Raw genomic sequence first — 17936 nt, forward strand, 5'->3', positions numbered from 1 at the left:
CTAGTTGCTTATAAATTAATACATTTTTACTTACTGCTAATTTAAAACTTAATACTATACAGTTAAAAAAAATACTTAAAATTTAATATTACTATTTACATTTTAAAATTTCTTAATTAAATAAAATTACAATAAAACTGTTGTCAACGAATAAAAGGTTAAAATATTAAAATAAATAAGGATAAATATCACAGTATTACATTTTCTTAGCAACTAGCTTAATTTGTTTTCAATGTCGACAGCATTATAATTAAGTTTTATTTCTCTCTATCAGTTTTTTTGCGACTTCCTTACAGTATTCTATAAACTTTTTCCTACTTTCTTTATTACTTAATAATTTGCATATATTTTCTAATGTTACTTTCTCTTTCATTTCAGTTTCAAGTTCTGATCTTCTTCTACCAAACACCGGACAATCCACAATGGCATGCAGCACGGATTCGCCCCGTGCCGGATCGCAGATGCACGAGGGGCTCGTCTTACATTTAAACCTGTGTAAGTATTCTGCGAACCCCCCGTGACCTGTTAAAACTTGCACCAGCACGGGGTCCAACTCTATTTTGCGGAGCACTGGGTAAGCGCTGATGGCGTCAGGGAAGAAGATCCTCGTTGTCGAGGCCGTGACTCCCTCTTTGTAGCGCCTGTTCCATTCATCAAGCGAGTCCAAGCGGAGTTGTCGCTTGACGAATGAAACAGGGCATTTGTCGTAATGGGGCTTGGTCTTTACTCCGACTGCCGCTAATTTTGCAAGTTGGTCCGCCCTCTCGTTTCCCTCCACCCCCACGTGCGCTTTTATCCAATTCAATCTCACATCCTTCCCCGCTTCCACACATCCTTTCACAATCTTCCTTATTTTCCGGAATATAGAAGAAGCGAGAGAGTTACACACCTTTCTCGCTTCTTCTATATTCCGGACTCCACTCCAACTGGATGGAGTTGAGTCAACATTAAAGTTCATACTCTCTGTCTACTCCTCTGGGTTTATGGGTTGAGTTGTTGTAAGTAGTCTCCTAATATGTATTTTTACTACTATACGTGAGCAAGTATATTGCATTAGACGCTGCAGAGTACAAAGTTCACCAACAATACTGCTCATATTATAACCGCTGTACGGCGCTCGAGAACATCGCAAGTTCTTGTACTCCCGGAAACTTCGCGAAGATTAGAACATTTCACGTGACCACATTTCTAATTTACCGAATTCAATTCTACAACGATATATGACTCGAAGATGCACTGAATTTGTCGCACTAAGTTATAATTTGAGAAACTGGGTGATATGGTGATATGGTAACCTTTTTGCTTGTTGAATAAAGCTCGAAATGGCGATTAAAATAAGTACTAGTATAATATTTATTAATATTATAAATGCGCATGTTTATATGCATAGACGTTTGCTAAATATTGTTTCCAGAACAGATGCATGGATCTCGCTGAAATTTGGCATAAATGTAATACATAGTCTGGAAAAATACGTTTAATAAATCAGTTTTTTTTTTAATTCTACACGGACATAGTCGTAAACGACAGCTATTTTTTTATATAAGTTATGACGGCAATCGTACGGTAGGAACATCTAGGTGTTCATCGATGGATGGATATCCACAATGCTATTATATTATAAAAGAACTGCAGATGCACTGCCAACCTTTGAGAAAGAAGTTTGCCTTTAATATCCATTTATTATGACTAAGGATATCCTTTTCTGAATCGCATATAAAAAAGGGAGTGATAAAAAGTGCCTTTTAATTAATATTTAATTTATTACTGTAAGTCTTTTTTCTAACTTAGGTTCTACAGGTGATGTTTTCTTAACATAATTTTCTAGCAATTCTGTATCCTTCCCTACAACTTGTACATTCCGACCGTAACGACTCAGCTCCTGAAATAAATAACACATATGTATGTGAAAAAACATTGAGTACAATCGTATGTAATTTCCGATTTCTTCTTATGGACTTATTGTTTATTGCCAAGGTAAGAGGAGGGAAACAAGATGTTCGAAAATGAGAAAATCAAACGCGAAATAAAATAATGCACACACGACATGGTTAAGATGACGTCATACCGGTTATAATATTATATTTAAATAAATAATAATAAACAAAAGAATGTAAGTAAAAGTAAAAATAAAGTTTCTAAACAATGTATAAAAATAAATTGCTTTTTCTTCAAAAAACTGAAGTAATTTCAATTATATTGGTGTGTAGGCATTGAAAACTTACAATAGGACGTAATTACAAAAGTAGATCCGATTTAAAATATCAAATAATCTTTGAAACTTAACCTGTCTAAATAATTCGCTTATAAAAATAATTGCATATTTTTTGTGCCCTATCAACTCAAGCCCCAAGTCTAGATCAAGGTGTGCTAAGAAAATAGAGTATTATTGTTGAAGGCTAAAGCCTACTTTAGGCCGTTGCGCCGTTTAGTTATAATATGTTGTGGATTGAAGTTGTCAAATCTAATCAAAGTTTACCTCAAATTGATTTCCAGGCCTAACTAGAAATCCTATAGTCGACACTTGATATTCTCTATCGAGTTCTAAATCTTGATATTCTTCTCCTTCTTTAACTTGAACTTGTATATCAATACCATTTGTCAAATCAATCGTCAGTCGGAGACCTGGAAAATTGAGCCAAAAGTTAGTACAAACAATTTAATCTTAATAATATTATAAATGCATATATATAATGAAGGTTCCTGTCTCTGCAGCCCTGACCACTGGTTGTTGAGTCATGGGACTCCGCAGCCGGTGGTGCTCTATTTTTAATATAATATATTTTTTTTTTTTATATGAAATGTAATATATTAAGAATAAGGTTAATAAGTTATAAATGCCAATATTTAGGTGAATGGATGTTTGTTTGAAGGTATCTCCAGAACGGTTGAACGGATCTCGATGAAATTTGGCATTCATATGGAATAACATAGGCTACTAATATATTTTTTAATTACGCGCGCAGACGGCGTCGCAGCGCGTAATTGGTAGTCTTAATATAAAATTGATAAACATTTTTTTGACAAATCTGTTCAAACAAAGATCAAAGAAATTAATGGTTATGAACAATTTTTAGAAAAACAAAATTAAACCTACCAGAAACATATAACAATAAATTGTGATAGAAACGCAATAACAATTTTAAAAAATATATAAACCAATGTATAAATATATAAACTCTTAATAACCAACCTGCAACATGAGGCATCCAAGGTCCACTAAAAGGTTTTGCGACCCAATAATTCGTCATACATGTCTTAAATACATCTATTAAATATCTACCAGGCAAAGACATTGTCACCACTTGATTTGTGAAAGGCATAGTGTTAATAATTGAACCTCTAGTTATGTCTGAAAACAATATACGAAAAGAAATTAATTTGTATTATAATACAAGAGACATTGCCTCTAGGTATAATTAAAAATAAAAATTTAGTTACCTCCTTTCGCCAATGAACCACGTATCATATTTCTTAATATAAACGATACGTGTGTTAAATTTGATAGATTCAATTCTTTTGTCTGTAAATTAAAAATAAAAGACTCAACGTGGGTTCTGACACCAAAATCTTGGTATCGATATGTTCATCCCTGTCTTTTGTCTTAGTCGAAACAGAGATGTCAATGATGTTTTAAACCTACATTTTGGTCTTAGAAAACCACGGTTCCAAAGTTATTTTTTAAATGATTATTTAGTTACTACAAATTCTTTTTTTAAACTTTCTATGTGGCATGAAATTTTGTCCCTTAATTTTTTGTCCCCTTCAAATTAGTAGATAGTTCAACAGTTATACATAAATACAGTAGAAGTTGATTTAATATTACTAAATTGTGTCTTCTAAATTATTTAGCAGATACAATTTTGCTTTAAATTTCCTTGAATTAATTAAACAACTCACTGCATCTAAGAAAGCGTCTGCTATGAAATTTCCAATAGCGCACTCTCCGGAACCACACTTTGGTGCTAAAAGATCTTCGTTCGTGTAACCCAATACTTCCTTTACTAACGAATGGAGCTTTTCCGTATAGGGTTTTAAAAGGGCTTTCATTTCTGGATCTATAAATTGAATTAACAATATGTTATTTATTAACATTGTCTTGTTTATTTATGTATAAATATTATTTGTTTATTTTATTCAGAAGCAAATAAAGCTGTGAACTGTAGCTTAATTTAAACGTTAACGTGAGATATTGAATTGGCAATTTTCGACAATAACAGCCAGTGTGCCGGGTTAATTGTATTTTAAAAATGTGGATAATAAAATTGTTTTATAAAAAAACTACTGACCTTCTGGTATTGATCTATTCAAAAATACTGGCGTAGCGGAATATGATACCAGCTCACCACTACGGTCAAAAAACATGGTCATATTGCCCAAATACTTTGAAAATGCGGAAGCCGTTACTATTAGGACCTGTTGATGGGTTCGAATAAAGTTTTACGCATCATATCTAATACTCTTACTGGTTTATTTATAACACATAGTCAGAAACCTCCATATCATTAGCTTGTTTTAGTCCCCTGATAGATATAGCAGTTCCTTGATGATTTTTAGTGAACCTAGCACGAATATTTGCGACAATCGCCTTCGTATCGTCATCGTGAATTATGTCAAAACCAATATGAGATTTTTGGTGTACTTTACGGCCATTGCCCATGCTTTTATACAAATTTTGTTGATGAGGATACGAAGGTGCTTGTATAATAACAAATATTCTTGTTAGGCCCGCTGTAAGAGCATGAAGGTGATAAAATAAATTTGAATTTGGAACTCAATTACAAATCTTGACAGATTAGAAAAAAGTATTTTAGTCTATCGTATACTAATGAGTTTCAAGTGATTGTATTTTCTCCTCGTTATCCTCCTTTTTTATAAGAGAAGGGGGCAAACGAGCAGCGGGAACACCGGAGTGTTCATCGACGCCCATGGACATCAGCAATACCAGAGGAACCGCAGATGCTTTGCCGGCCTTTTAGATGGTGATACGCTTGCTTCTTGAAGGACCCTAAGTCTTCTCCTAATAGTCCTGTTGTACTATTTACTATAATAAATTTATTGTAATAAAATGAACTCTTACCTTATGTTCAGGATTCTCAGATACTTTAACTACAACTGGATATGGACCGGAAACGTGCTCCTTGTTGGGAGCTTCTCCATTCCATAGCAAACTGTGCGAATGTCCACCGACTATCAGATCAATGTTTTCACCAGCAACTTCAGCCATTTTTCTAGAAGACGTTGATGATTTACGGTGTGTTTCTTACGAAGAAGTATAATAATAGTGTTTTTGTACATATGTTTAAGTCTAAACTCAATATAACGTCGCCTAATTTGTGACTTTATATAGAATGGACTATATGGAGTGAAGCAAAAGACTATTTTTCTATTCTATATAAACATTAATTTAGTCATGTACTTGTTTTGTCTTCCGCTTCTTTTAAACGTATTAACAAAACTTTTTCGTCAATATATATTAGTGCAATACATTAATACAATGTGTAATGTAAACTCTATAAAGTCACTCGATGTAAACGATGTTACATCGAGTGACTTTAAATAGAGTTTACATTGTATTAAAAAAAAAACAAAGTGGAAAAATCTCTACAAGTTTTTTATCAAGCGTCATAAGTATTATGTTCTTAATGTGACGAGGAGAAATTGTTAACAATTTATCACGTCTTATACGCCCTCATGATTATCTAGGCGTTTAAGCAATGCTTGTCACTCGTTTGTTTGCCACCGCCTTTCACGTCTTGAAATATTGCTATAAATTACGAGGCCCTATTCGTAATATATGTTACATAATTTATATGTAGGTACTGTTTATAACTATTTAGTCAAGAAATCTTAGTCCACTAATACTTTTACACATTAATATCTTTTATTATAAAAATAATAGCAGATTTTTGGTAATTTCTTGTACCATACTAACTAAGCTCTATGCTTGTGCTAGGACATGGTTTTCAACAATAGTCGACTGGCGGGGTTCGAACCGCCGACCTGGTGTTTGGAAATACCCTTAACCACTAGAAAGAAGAATTTACTTTCCATACTCAGTTCTATGAATATTTCTCAAGTTAAATGACAAGTTTATTGGAAAATATTGTACTTTGTAACCTTTGCATTTAAATTGCCTTATCGTCCCTATCTTTAGATCATATTTGTAAGCTCGTGAAAATATTATAGAATACATTTATCACCATAATAGGATATGTTTTAAATCAATGTACCTACTTATCAACTTCTAAACCACAATGAGACAAAACAATGATTATATCAATTCCTTGGTCAGTCAACAATTGAGCTTCTTTTTTTACTGTTGCAATAGGGTCCAAGAATTTTACTTTCCCAGGATTTGATGAAGTCTAAAAAAAACAATAAAAATTAATAATCTGTGTAAAAAATAAAAGTATGTAATAATTAATTCATTTGTTTCGATTCGATCAAATGTTTTGTCTTTTCTTTTTGTTTGTCGTTGCAGTCTTTTCAGACTACTCGTTGTCATCAGTTATCTGTTGTCGTTTACGTATTTGCAAATTATTTGATAGTATTCGTTATCATAAACCAGATATTTTAGAGTATTGTTTATTGCCCTTACCTTAGTTTCAGGAGTAGTAAGTCCTATTACACCGATCTTTCTTCCTTTCTTTTCGAGCACTACATGTGGTTTGTATAAGCCGTCCAGTTCAGGTACTGCAGTTGTATCAATATTAGCGACAACAACAGGCGCCTTGAGTGCAGCTAGATAAGGCGCTAGGCCAGGTATTCCATCGTCAAATTCATGATTTCCTACAGTCTGTGGAAAATTGATAATTATTTATTTTTTATTTATCCCTAGAATTAGCTGATATCATCGTCTTGCCATTTCTTATCCTTGAGCCCTTTTCTTTCATCTTTTTTCTTATCTATTTTCCTATCTAACAGAACATCAAGTTCAATGGCGTCGTGTGCCATAAAATAGTTTTCAAGGTACTTGCAAAATAGTTCTAGTCATCGTCTTTATAACGCTATCAACGTAAGCCAAGTAATATTTATGCTTGACCTTGTGATAATTATCAATTGCATACAGATTTAATTTTATAATATTTGACATTGTATATTTAATTAACAATAATAATCATAATGATTGTTATGTTTTAAACTCGGAGGAAAATTTAAATGTGATAAAAAGATTCAACTTTGTGCAAAGATAATAATATTTAGAGAGCGACTAGTCGCTCGCAACTCAATCTGCTCGAAATTAAATGAAAGCATAGTACTACGTGTTATTTCAGAGTATGTTCTACGCGTATGTCAAATGTGGAGATTCGTTCAGCCGCTTTGGAGATACCTACAAACAAACAAACATCCATCCATCTAAACATTCGCATTTATAATATTAGTAAGATATAAATATTAAGTGAGTTTAAGTAAGATTGGCGCAATCTCTTACAACAAATGTTTATAAAAATTATTAGCAGAAACATGAGGTGTAAAATTTCGTATTAAAAAAAACCCATGATTTTTTAAATTAATACAATATCTTCTTAATTTGAATACTTACATGAACATCATTGGGTAATAAATTAATAAACTTCTGTGTAATATTCCATTTCATAAGTGTATACCAATAGGTGCCTTGGAAAGTGTCTCCGGCGTTTAGTAAAATTGGATTTTCTTTTTCTTTTAATAACGTATTGATTTCATAGTATAATCGAGCAAATCCTCCGAGACAATTCTCATCATTTGATTCACATACTGGATACGATACTGTCGTTTCTTCAAACCTATAAAGATAATTAAATTGTTTAAAAGTAACTCGAAGTCCCAGGAACGGGAGGTCATCATAACCTTGGTTTTATCCTGTGAAAATATTTGTATAAAAACATGTTTTACTTAAATTTTTTAAAGAGAATAAAAGTGTATGCTATACGTGTTGCGGTAATGGAAACTCACAGTAAGATTTATTTTATTATACCAAATAGTTGATTCAATTTTACCGCGTAACCTACTTTCTATCGACAGTACTTTAAAACCGATATTGCATCACGGTGACCACGTTGTCTAGTTTCCCTTTCTCTTACCGCTTATTTCTGTGACCAAAATCTCTGTATAAAACATATTGTCATCCCTATCGTTATCTTTGACAAAACAGAGATAACAATATATTTCAAATAGAAATCATGATCTCAGAAACCCATGGTCAGTAGAATTATCCATATTATATGAAGAGTGGAGTATAGTATAAATATATCTTTTACCGGCGATATATTATTATGAATATAAAAGAAATTATAATTTTTGTTTGTAACAAACACTTCTGCGTATTTATGACTCAGTAGATAATCAGAAAAATGTTCACGCATATTGTTTGGTGTAAAAATACACAGAGTACCTTTTATATCACAAAAAATGCAGGCAAAACCGCTAACAAGTATTTTTTCTAGTAAGCGTCAATGTTGCACTTTTACTTTTGTCACGCGCGTGCCCAGATTAATCGTATGTTTACGTTGGAAACTCGGAAGTGTTAACATTGGACCGGTTTTAGTTAACTATACACTATGACTACTTAGATTGAAAATCTGATTAAAGATTGTTTTAATGCTATGTGAATGACCTTCTTCTTACTTATGATAAGTTAAAGAAAAAATACAAGGTTACATCCATTAAAGATTAGCTACCTAAGCCATACTTATCCAAATTATGTTATAATATTATATAATACTATAATATATTTTAATTTATAATTTAAAAATAAATATTCAGTGTCAAAATAGAATAAAAAAAATCGGAATCTGTATTTACAAAAAAAATCTCACAGACTAATTTGATCCGACACTTGACAAACCGAATTAATAAGTAACGCACAAAACACATATTTTTTCTGGAATTATTTCCGCTTTAGGCCTTTATAAAGATAGTAAGATACTCCATCTTTAACACCTTATTCTGAATAAAATAATATTTACATACATTGAAACATTATTTTCTATCCTAATCTATAGTACTACTAGCAGACGCCTGCGACTCCGTCCGCGCGGGTTTAAAACAAACATAATTAGTAGCCTATGTGTTCTTACAGAATAAGTTCTAAAGGTATACCAAATTTAAGCGTTCAGCTGTTCTGGAGATACCTTCAAACAAACATCCATCCATCTAAACATTCGCATTTATAATATTAGTAAGAATACAATACTAATCGTAGTTAATATTTCCCATACGTTTAACATATCACTCGTGTTACTCTTAACAATTACATATATCTATATAAACATTAGATTATGCAATTGAATAATATTCACAAGAATAAACAGTGAGAGCAAAACATTATAATAATCAATGTTAACTATCATAACAATATTTTTGTAACATATCTTATTACAATATTTTTAATAACATAATTATATTTATAAGCAGAATTATAAAATAAATGATTATTCATCTCGTAATAATGACACATTATTTGTGATTATTTCGTACTTAAATATTATATTGTAAGTTTAGATATCTTACTAATATTATAAATGCGAATGTTGATATGGATGGATGTTTGTTTGAAGGTATCTCCGGAACGGCTTGACGGATCATGCTGAAATTTGGCATACCTATAGAAGTTAGTCTGGAAGAACATATAGGCTATTTATTATGTTTCTTTTAAATTCCCTGCGGAAGCAGTCGCGGGCGACAGCTAGTAAAACATATTTTTTTAAATATTACAATTTTTTTAACAACAAATGATTAAAGTAAACATTCATAAATATATTTTTATTATAATAACTAGTAGAAAATAAGTCTATTTTGACACAGGTTGCATGAGATTTTGCTACAGCCCAATCATATGATGCAATATATGTTTAAAATTTATGTCCTATATACATATGTATGTGTAAAACAAATGAGAAATGATAAAATAGAATAAAAAATAATATCTCATACCTATCGTGAAAATCATTATAATGTATAACATCCAATCTATAAGTATCAATAAATGGAGCACCATTCACTGTATATTTAACTCTAACACTATTCCAAATTACAGTACACACAAATAATGTTAAGCGCATTTTAATTAACATTTAATTAAAAATATAAATCATTAAAAAAGTTCTCTCCACATTATTACGATTAAAATCAATCAATTTTACTTTACGTTAACCATTTTAATAATTAAAATAAAGTTTTTAATTACGCGAATGTACTATGAACTGTCGTCAGATCGAATCGCGAACGCACGTGCTACTGAATGTTGAATAAAGGGGGGATGTTTACAAATGCATATCTTTCTGACCTTAACTACATATGTGTATTAACCACTGTACTCAGAGACGTCTAATGGTCACTAAGGCGAGCCTACTATTCAGAATTTGCGTGGAAAATAATAACATGGTTTAACTAAATTGTTGTTAGTACCACAGGGTAATTAATTTGCCAACATCAATTATCAGGCGTTATGTGTACAATAGGTTTACGAATTGTATATAAGTGACGTCATAAGGCAATTAATATTAAGATAGATTAATTGATGTATGCTAAATAATAAGAACAAAGTATTAACTAAGATTTTTATTAAATTTACGTTAAAATTAGCTTAATTGATAAATCTATTAGTTCGTAGTATTTTGTCTTCTATCCTGTCAATCTGTCAGCTTGTCACCTGTCAAATTGTTCTTATTAAACTTGTCTCTTCAAACAATTTTGTGACTAAATTATGCAATAAAAGTTTGTTTCAAGAAAAATGTGTTTCTTTTCAGAATACGTGGAAAGACAAGATATTAACATTTTTCAAATTCATTACCATCTTGAACAATGTCTGACACAAGCATCTGAGGAAGTTTTGTCGTAAATAACCACAAATACACGTGTCTTATAAGATTCTATTCATTGGATATAACCTTCCCCTTTCTAATATAAATGCGAAAGTTTAAATGGACGTTCGTTTGAATGTATATCCGGAACGTTTCAACGGATCTTGATGAAATTTGGCTTATTTGTAGAACATGGAAGAACACATAGGCTACTTAAGTTTTTTTAATTCCGCGCGTGTGGATTCGCGGGCGACACCTAGTCCTTTTATAAATTGATGCACGACGTGTTACTTGATCTGTTGTATTTACGAATACAATGGTAAAAAATACCTATTTATTGTTAATCATTAATAAATTTAATCTTAAGAAAAACTCGTTCGCGCAGTACTGTTATATTGTAAGCATTCGCTTTACGTAATATAGATACGAGTACATAGTATCTTACAGTCAATCTTATTGCATAGGTCATATTAATTTGTAGTTATCAACTAGGTCATTGGTTATTAAACTAAAACTGTGACATTAAGTTAAATGGAGCACGTACAATGCTATCCAAACTTTATTACTGCTCGGAATATAACATGTGACTGTGCATAGAATAATTATAGAAAACGTATAGGAATGAGGGAATACCCGTGCACGTGCTTTTCTTAACCGCAGGCAATCTGAGATAAACGCTACAGATGACCACGAGCTGATGTAAATTTTGAATCTTATTTTAACTTAGATAATTCATGTCAAGGTCATAAGTTTTTTTTTAATAACTAATGTTTAACTTGATATTGCGAAAATATATTTTTTTCAAATAAAAGTGCTTTTTTATAACATTATATTACATCTTTAGGCATCTTAGTAAAAAAGTATCCAGTTCCTTACTTTAGTTGTAACTACAACCTTCAAGAATTTATTTCTAAAATCTATTAACTATTTGTAATCTTTGTTGATTGAAGGCTAATTTTAAAGGAAACTGTGCAATTTGCGGAAACAAATCTTTTTCAGTAAAATGAGTTATTTGTTAACGAATAGGAAGCGGCAGAATTTATTCCATACTAGCGGTCGTCCGCGACTCCATCTGCGAGGAAAAAAAAACATAACTAGTAGCCCATGTGTTCTTCCAGATTATGCTGTATCCTATCATCAGCTAACTATACGTCCCCACCGACGGGCTCGGAGCCTACCTTAAGTTAGGGTGATTAGGCCATAGTCAACCACGCTGGCCATTTGCGGGTTGGTTGACTTTACACATATTTCTTCTATGTTGTATATGTATGCCAAATTTCATCGTGATCCGTTTAGTTGTTCTGGAAATACCTTCAAAGAAACATCCATCCATCCATCCAAACATTAGCATTTATAATATAAGTAAGAAGTAAAATTACTATTGTCAATCTCAAGGAATAAATATTTATTTCGACAATTATTCATATTATAACGAATTAGAATTTATGGTGTTTATTTCCACGTATAACGATACTATATTTTATCTTTAAAGCTATACATAAATTTACCCGACAATTTCCGTCCTTAGCTTTTGTTAAAAAATAATTCTCGTAAATCGAATTTGGTTTACCTCTCATCCGCAAAACATCATACAGTTTTTTCCTTGTTTACCTTAAAATAAACTTACAAAAAGTACTATATACATTACAAAAACTTCATGAATTAGCTACCAGTTACCTTCAGTTACTTCGTACTAAAATTATAAATGCGAATGTTTAGATGGGTGGATGTTTGTTACAACGTATCTCTACAATGGATAGCACGGATCTCGCTGAAATTTAGCATAGATGTAGAACATAGTCTGGAAGAATTCATATGCTACTAATGAAGTTTTTTTAATTCTGCGTGGAAGAAATCGCGGGCGACAACTAGTGATGAAATAAAGGGGAAAAAACATAATGAACAACCTTGGGGCTTACTTGCCATTTTATTCTTAGAACATCGTGACCATTGCCACCACTTGCGTATTTGTTTGAATTCTTTTGTTGTTTTACTGTGGGTTTCCACTGTCGAAATATTTATATAAAATATATCATTCCTCTCAGTCTTATAAAAAAAACAAAACAACGATATTTTTATTATTATACAAAATAACGCTTTTGTTTTTTTTTTCTTTTTAATGAGGGCCTTTGCCTCAATTTATTGTATTTTAATTGACCACAACCTAAAGTCATCTCCAACAAGTCAATACGTTAATTTACAAAGGTTCTTACCTCCTCTTTATTCTTTTTTTAACTTAACGTCCCTATAAAAATGTGTTCTTAAAATATTAGTTTATTTATTAATATGTCTAATTTTAGTAGATTATTAGTTTAAATTTGAAACACTTACCTGTCATGAAAATCATTATAGTGTACTATATCCAGTCTGTATGGCTTCTCATGCAATACACCGCCAATAGCAAATTTATTGACAACATTTATAGCTAACAACACAAATAATAACGAAAACATATTAACACGTAAACAAGCAATCGATTGAAAATTAATTGTTTTCATCGCATTTTTTATACGTTAATAATAGTGCCGTGTAGCTGACTCGACAGAGATCCTTGCCGGTCAGTTACTGACTGTCTCCAAACATTAACAATACCTTCTTTCGAAACTGCAATTTTGTACACACCACACATAGGGTTGTCAATAATTAAAAATGGAAAATAGATTTTTCAATGTATTTTTCGTTTATAAATATTATGATTACGTTAAAGTTTAAACGTTTATCGATTTATAATGGCCATGTACAATTTAAAAAAAAGTATTTTAAAATAAAAAAAATCTTATATATTAAATTTTCGTGTCACAATTTTCGTTCCCATGCTCCTCCTAAACGGCTTGACCGATTCTCATGAAATTTTGTGAGCATATTGAGTAGGTCTGAGAATAGGCTAACATCTATTTTTAGTCCCGTGCGGATGGAATCGCAGGCGACAGCTAGTTTTGTACAAAATTATACTTCTCATTTATATGCATTAGATTAACTTCTCTGTTTTCTCTTGTTACAAAATACACAAAAATTGTATCGTATCATTATAATTTTACTTTCAATTCCCGTGTTCAAGTGTCAACTATTCAAAATAGGATATAGAACTTCATTTAATAATCTTAGAATTAACAGCCCTATAAACTTACGCAAATGTTGGTAACGCGGTCATATCGAATATAATGTAATACATTGCTGCATAATAAAGATACAAGCAGTTAATATTAACAAACTTTTTAGTGATAATTATTATATTTATTGATTTGCTTTTGGTCAATCAATATTTACTCCACTAACATACTGTCGTACCTTATTTAGCGGAATAACAAAAACATAATTTTTGTGCATGTTTTTCAGTGTAAACCTACTTTATAAAGATCATTTTCATAGATTTTAATGATGATTTAATCTACAAAGTTAAGTGTTTTTCTCATTAATTTTCATTCATTAAGATGCTCTATCTTTTTAATTATAAAACGATAAAACAATGGTATAAATCATTCGGAAGTTTATTTGTTCATTTTAATGTAATTTTATGTAGTAGTGATAAGGCATTTATTGCTATATTATTTGATTTTCAATTACCTAAATTACGTAAGTAATTATTATCAACTGGCTGTGGCCCGCGACTCCGTTGCCGCGGAAATTAAAAAATTACAAGTAGTCAATATGTTCTTCAGACTATGTTCTACATCTATGCTAAATTTCAGCCGCTCTGGAGATACTCCCTAACAAACATCCATCCATTAAACATTCGCATTTATAATATTAGTAGGAGAAAGTTTTATCATAGGTCTACACCATTATTTTTTTAATTAAATGTGGTATAAATGTCATCGTCTACATTAAACTATTTAACCTAAAACCCAGTATATAGCATTTTCTTTTCTTCAAAATAATTATAACATTAAAAAGTGCTTCTCATTCAAAGCGCCTGATACTTTTTATTAGCTATTAAACTAGCAAGAGCTCTTGTTTTAGTGTAAAGAGACTATTCTTTTAGGAGCATAATATGAAAGAGAGTATGCACTTAGGAGATAATGCAATTTAACTGCAGCAAAGATACTTTTTTACTATTTTATAATACGAAAGCGTTCAGACCACGCATATAGAAGTAATTTCATCCCATAACATGAGTTTCTTATGCTCAAACACGCATATAAAATTGAAGCTATCCCTTTCATTCTCTTGGGATAAACAGAGTTAGCAATTATGTTTTGTACGGATATTTCGTCAGTGGAAACTTTTTTTTTATTTTAGCAGTTAATTGCTTACTTATTAAAACTTGCAGTAATGTTTGATTCCACTCTTATCTTACAAAGATTGTAAATGGGAATGTTTAGATGGATGAATCAATGGATGTTTGTTTGTAGGTATCTCCAGAACGAATCTCGATAAAATTTGGTATACATATAGATCATAGTCTAGAAAACACATAGGCTACTTATTATGTTTTTTTTAACTAATACAGATGGAGTCGCGAGTCACAGCTAGTAGATTATAATTGTAGTTACAAATAACGTGTCAAAACTTTGCGATTCGGCCTCGTCACGTATTGTTACGAATTGGACAATACTTGTCCTTGTCGACTAACGGTATAGTGAATTGTTAATAGTATTAGACGATTAAAAAGACAAAACACGGATGACTGAATTTAATTTTAACTTTAGACTTTTGTACATGCCAAAGCATGCAGTAAATAAAATCAAGGCCTTATGTTTATGCACTTTTCTGTCTCTATTCGTCGTTTAGAACGCGTTTTTTGTGATGCTTTTAATAATCAAATACTTTTCAGAGTGGCAGTTACTCTATGAATGTTATATAAAAAGCGCAAAGAGGAAGAATACTTCATAATAAAAAGTGTAGAGTTGAAATAATATTGTTTTTGAAATCAGCACTGGTCCGTACTTTATATTAAGAGTGGCATTTATTTTCTCCTCATTTATTTCACTTCCTTAAAAATATAATCCCATAAAAACTTCCTGCGCGCGTTTTATAAATAAAGGAAAGAATCACTTATTGTATAAACATGGCATACTCATCACATGTTAAATAAATAAAAAAATAAACCACGTCTTTTGGACCTACTTCCGAAACATGAGTATTTGTTGAATAAAGAAATGATGGAGTGTAGTATAGTATAAGTCTGCCACAAGACATCCTTTTTATGATTACAATAACATTGATAAAATAACTTGCGTAACTCTGTTAGCATTCTTTAGTAATTCAGTCTGTTTGTATATAAACTGAAAACTTAAAACATATAAAGGAATGGATAAAGAATTTGTAAATAACTCGTAAACAAAATATATCATCGAAGAATTACGGATGTTCCAACAATAATATTCGGAATGAAGCAATGATAACCGGAGCATGTCTCAAAACTATAATAATAGAACAACGCTGCAACATTAGCAACCATGCCTAAAGGTACGCGTTTATTAGCCCGTGCTGGACGCACCGCACGCACGGCCCGTAACGGATTTTAGTTTGCTTTGTATGATTGTACATGCATCTGCGTCTATTATCCGCACCACCCGTATCGAACAACGGCATTTACCAAGAAGCAATCCGTTGCAGACTGTCTATGCGTCTGAACGCGTACCTAAAATCAGTTTTTTTTTCATTCCAACCACGCGATGTCAATGGCAACAGCTTTCTTAATAATATGTAACAAACAATTACTAAAGAGTACTACTCACTCAACATTTGCTTAGTAAATGAAATAATTGATAAAGGTCGGATAGCCGGAATAGATGGCAGTGACAAATCGATCCACCCTACAAGTTCCGACACGCTAACACAAATATTAGTCACCCTTGATTGACATCATCGGCAAATTGGAAAAAAAGATGTCACATTTTAATCCACTAAGCTCGAGTACTTTTTAATTTACGATATTTCAAGCAGTAAAATATATATTTATGGTGAAAATATGGGTTACAATGTTACCAAGAAAATTATTTGTCAAAATAAATTAAAAACCGTTGACTTTTACGATTTAATAACTTTACTATAATAGAAAATGACTCATTAAACGATTCATTAATAGTATAGTGTAACAAACATTTAAAAAATGTTATAAATCTTGACTGTAACTAAGATTTTTTGGTGTTTAACAATGTGAAATTGCTTCAATTCTATACAAAAGAGTACTTTCATTTTGTTCGTGTTTCTCAGACTACGTGTAAAGGGTGTCAAAAGTGCAAAGCTCTCTCATTACCTAGGCTCGGTTACTTACCTCTTCCCTGCTCCATTTACCTGATGGCACTTTTGTTTCCACCAGTACGACATCAACGTACTTCGTCGTTTCTTACAAATCTCTTCGGAGTTTAGTCACAATACTTAGTACGTCAAAAATCTCGTAAACATTTAATAACACAATTGACTAAACAAAAGACGAACACAGGTTTTTATTTAAATACTAGCTTTTGCCCGCGACTTCGTCTATGCAGAATTAAAAAAGAATGTATCTCATGTGTTACTCTAATCTATATTCTATGTATGTACCAAATTTCAAAGATTGTCGCCGATGTGTTTTTCTCAGACTGTGTTCTGTCTATGCCAAATTTGATCGAGATCCATGCAGCCGATCTGGAGATCCATAGTCACTAACATCCATCCATTCTAACTTTCGCATTAATAACATTACATGGCAGTTAGTTGATTGTTAGTGCTCTAGGCCAAATTAGGAAAGTAATTTGTTTGGGAAGTAAAATGTAAAAATTATAGTGAAACATACTCTGAGGCAGCAGTTGTGTCTCTGTCAAGAAAGGATATGTGAATATTTATAATATATCAGACGTAAAAGTAAAAATAATAGTATAGATATCAACTCATATGAAGAGACTTGCAGTTAATAGTAGTTTCAATAGAAAATAAAACGAAACAATATTCTTAACCATACTTTATAAGAAAGATATCAATATATGAGAGTCTTCATCTAAGTTTGAAGCACACACTCGAATTCTTAAAGTGGCCATTCCGCTTCCACTGCTCCATATATAATACGATATGAACCATTCCTTGCACTTGCACAAAAATATATTTTATATCTTAAAAATGGAATGTCTAATTCAACCAAGAAAATATAATATATTGATTAAATTTTTACAAAAATAATCATAATCATAGTGTTTGTTTATAATTATTGCGTGTGTTGCATGAACG

At 31.6% G+C, this 17936-nt stretch overlaps 1 protein-coding gene and 1 long non-coding RNA gene across 4 annotated transcripts in view; one reads left to right on the forward strand and one right to left on the reverse strand.

The window, feature by feature from the left end:
* Nucleotides 1-17936, forward strand: part of LOC106117611 (uncharacterized) — an 89832-nt gene that overhangs the window by 45604 nt on the left and 26292 nt on the right. The window lies entirely within an intron of this gene.
* LOC106117599 (apyrase) lies at nt 1747-13360 on the reverse strand. 2 transcript variants are annotated; one of them, XM_013311971.1, is made up of 11 exons: nt 13119-13360; nt 7547-7769; nt 6602-6799; nt 6238-6368; nt 5081-5231; nt 4290-4416; nt 3901-4058; nt 3442-3523; nt 3194-3352; nt 2480-2625; nt 1747-1882 (listed from the first exon to the last, which is right to left on the reverse strand). In XM_013311971.1, exons 1-11 carry the CDS (start codon nt 13283-13285, stop codon nt 1757-1759), a joined length of 1668 nt encoding a protein of 555 aa, XP_013167425.1. In that variant the 5' UTR covers nt 13286-13360; the 3' UTR covers nt 1747-1756. The 2 variants fall into 2 exon arrangements, with proteins under 2 accessions (XP_013167425.1, XP_013167426.1); XM_013311972.1 differs by lacking the exon at nt 13119-13360 and adding an exon at nt 9919-10209.

Source organism: Papilio xuthus, unplaced genomic scaffold (assembly GCF_000836235.2).
Source record: "Papilio xuthus unplaced genomic scaffold, Pxut_1.1 DF827679.1, whole genome shotgun sequence".
Taxonomy (NCBI): domain Eukaryota; kingdom Metazoa; phylum Arthropoda; class Insecta; order Lepidoptera; family Papilionidae; genus Papilio; species Papilio xuthus.

Bases quoted from the DNA above. Each gene is read 5' to 3' on its own strand.
- LOC106117599 (XM_013311971.1), bottom strand. From the start codon at position 13,285: ATGAAAACAATTAATTTTCAATCGATTGCTTGTTTACGTGTTAATATG. The intron at 4,059-4,289 runs GTCAGTAGTTTT...TTCAATTTATAG, and splicing joins GAATAGATCAATACCAGAAG to ATCCAGAAATGAAAGCCCTT. The intron at 1,883-2,479 runs GTAAACTTTGAT...TATTTATTTCAG, and splicing joins GGCCTGGAAATCAATTTGAG to GAGCTGAGTCGTTACGGTCG.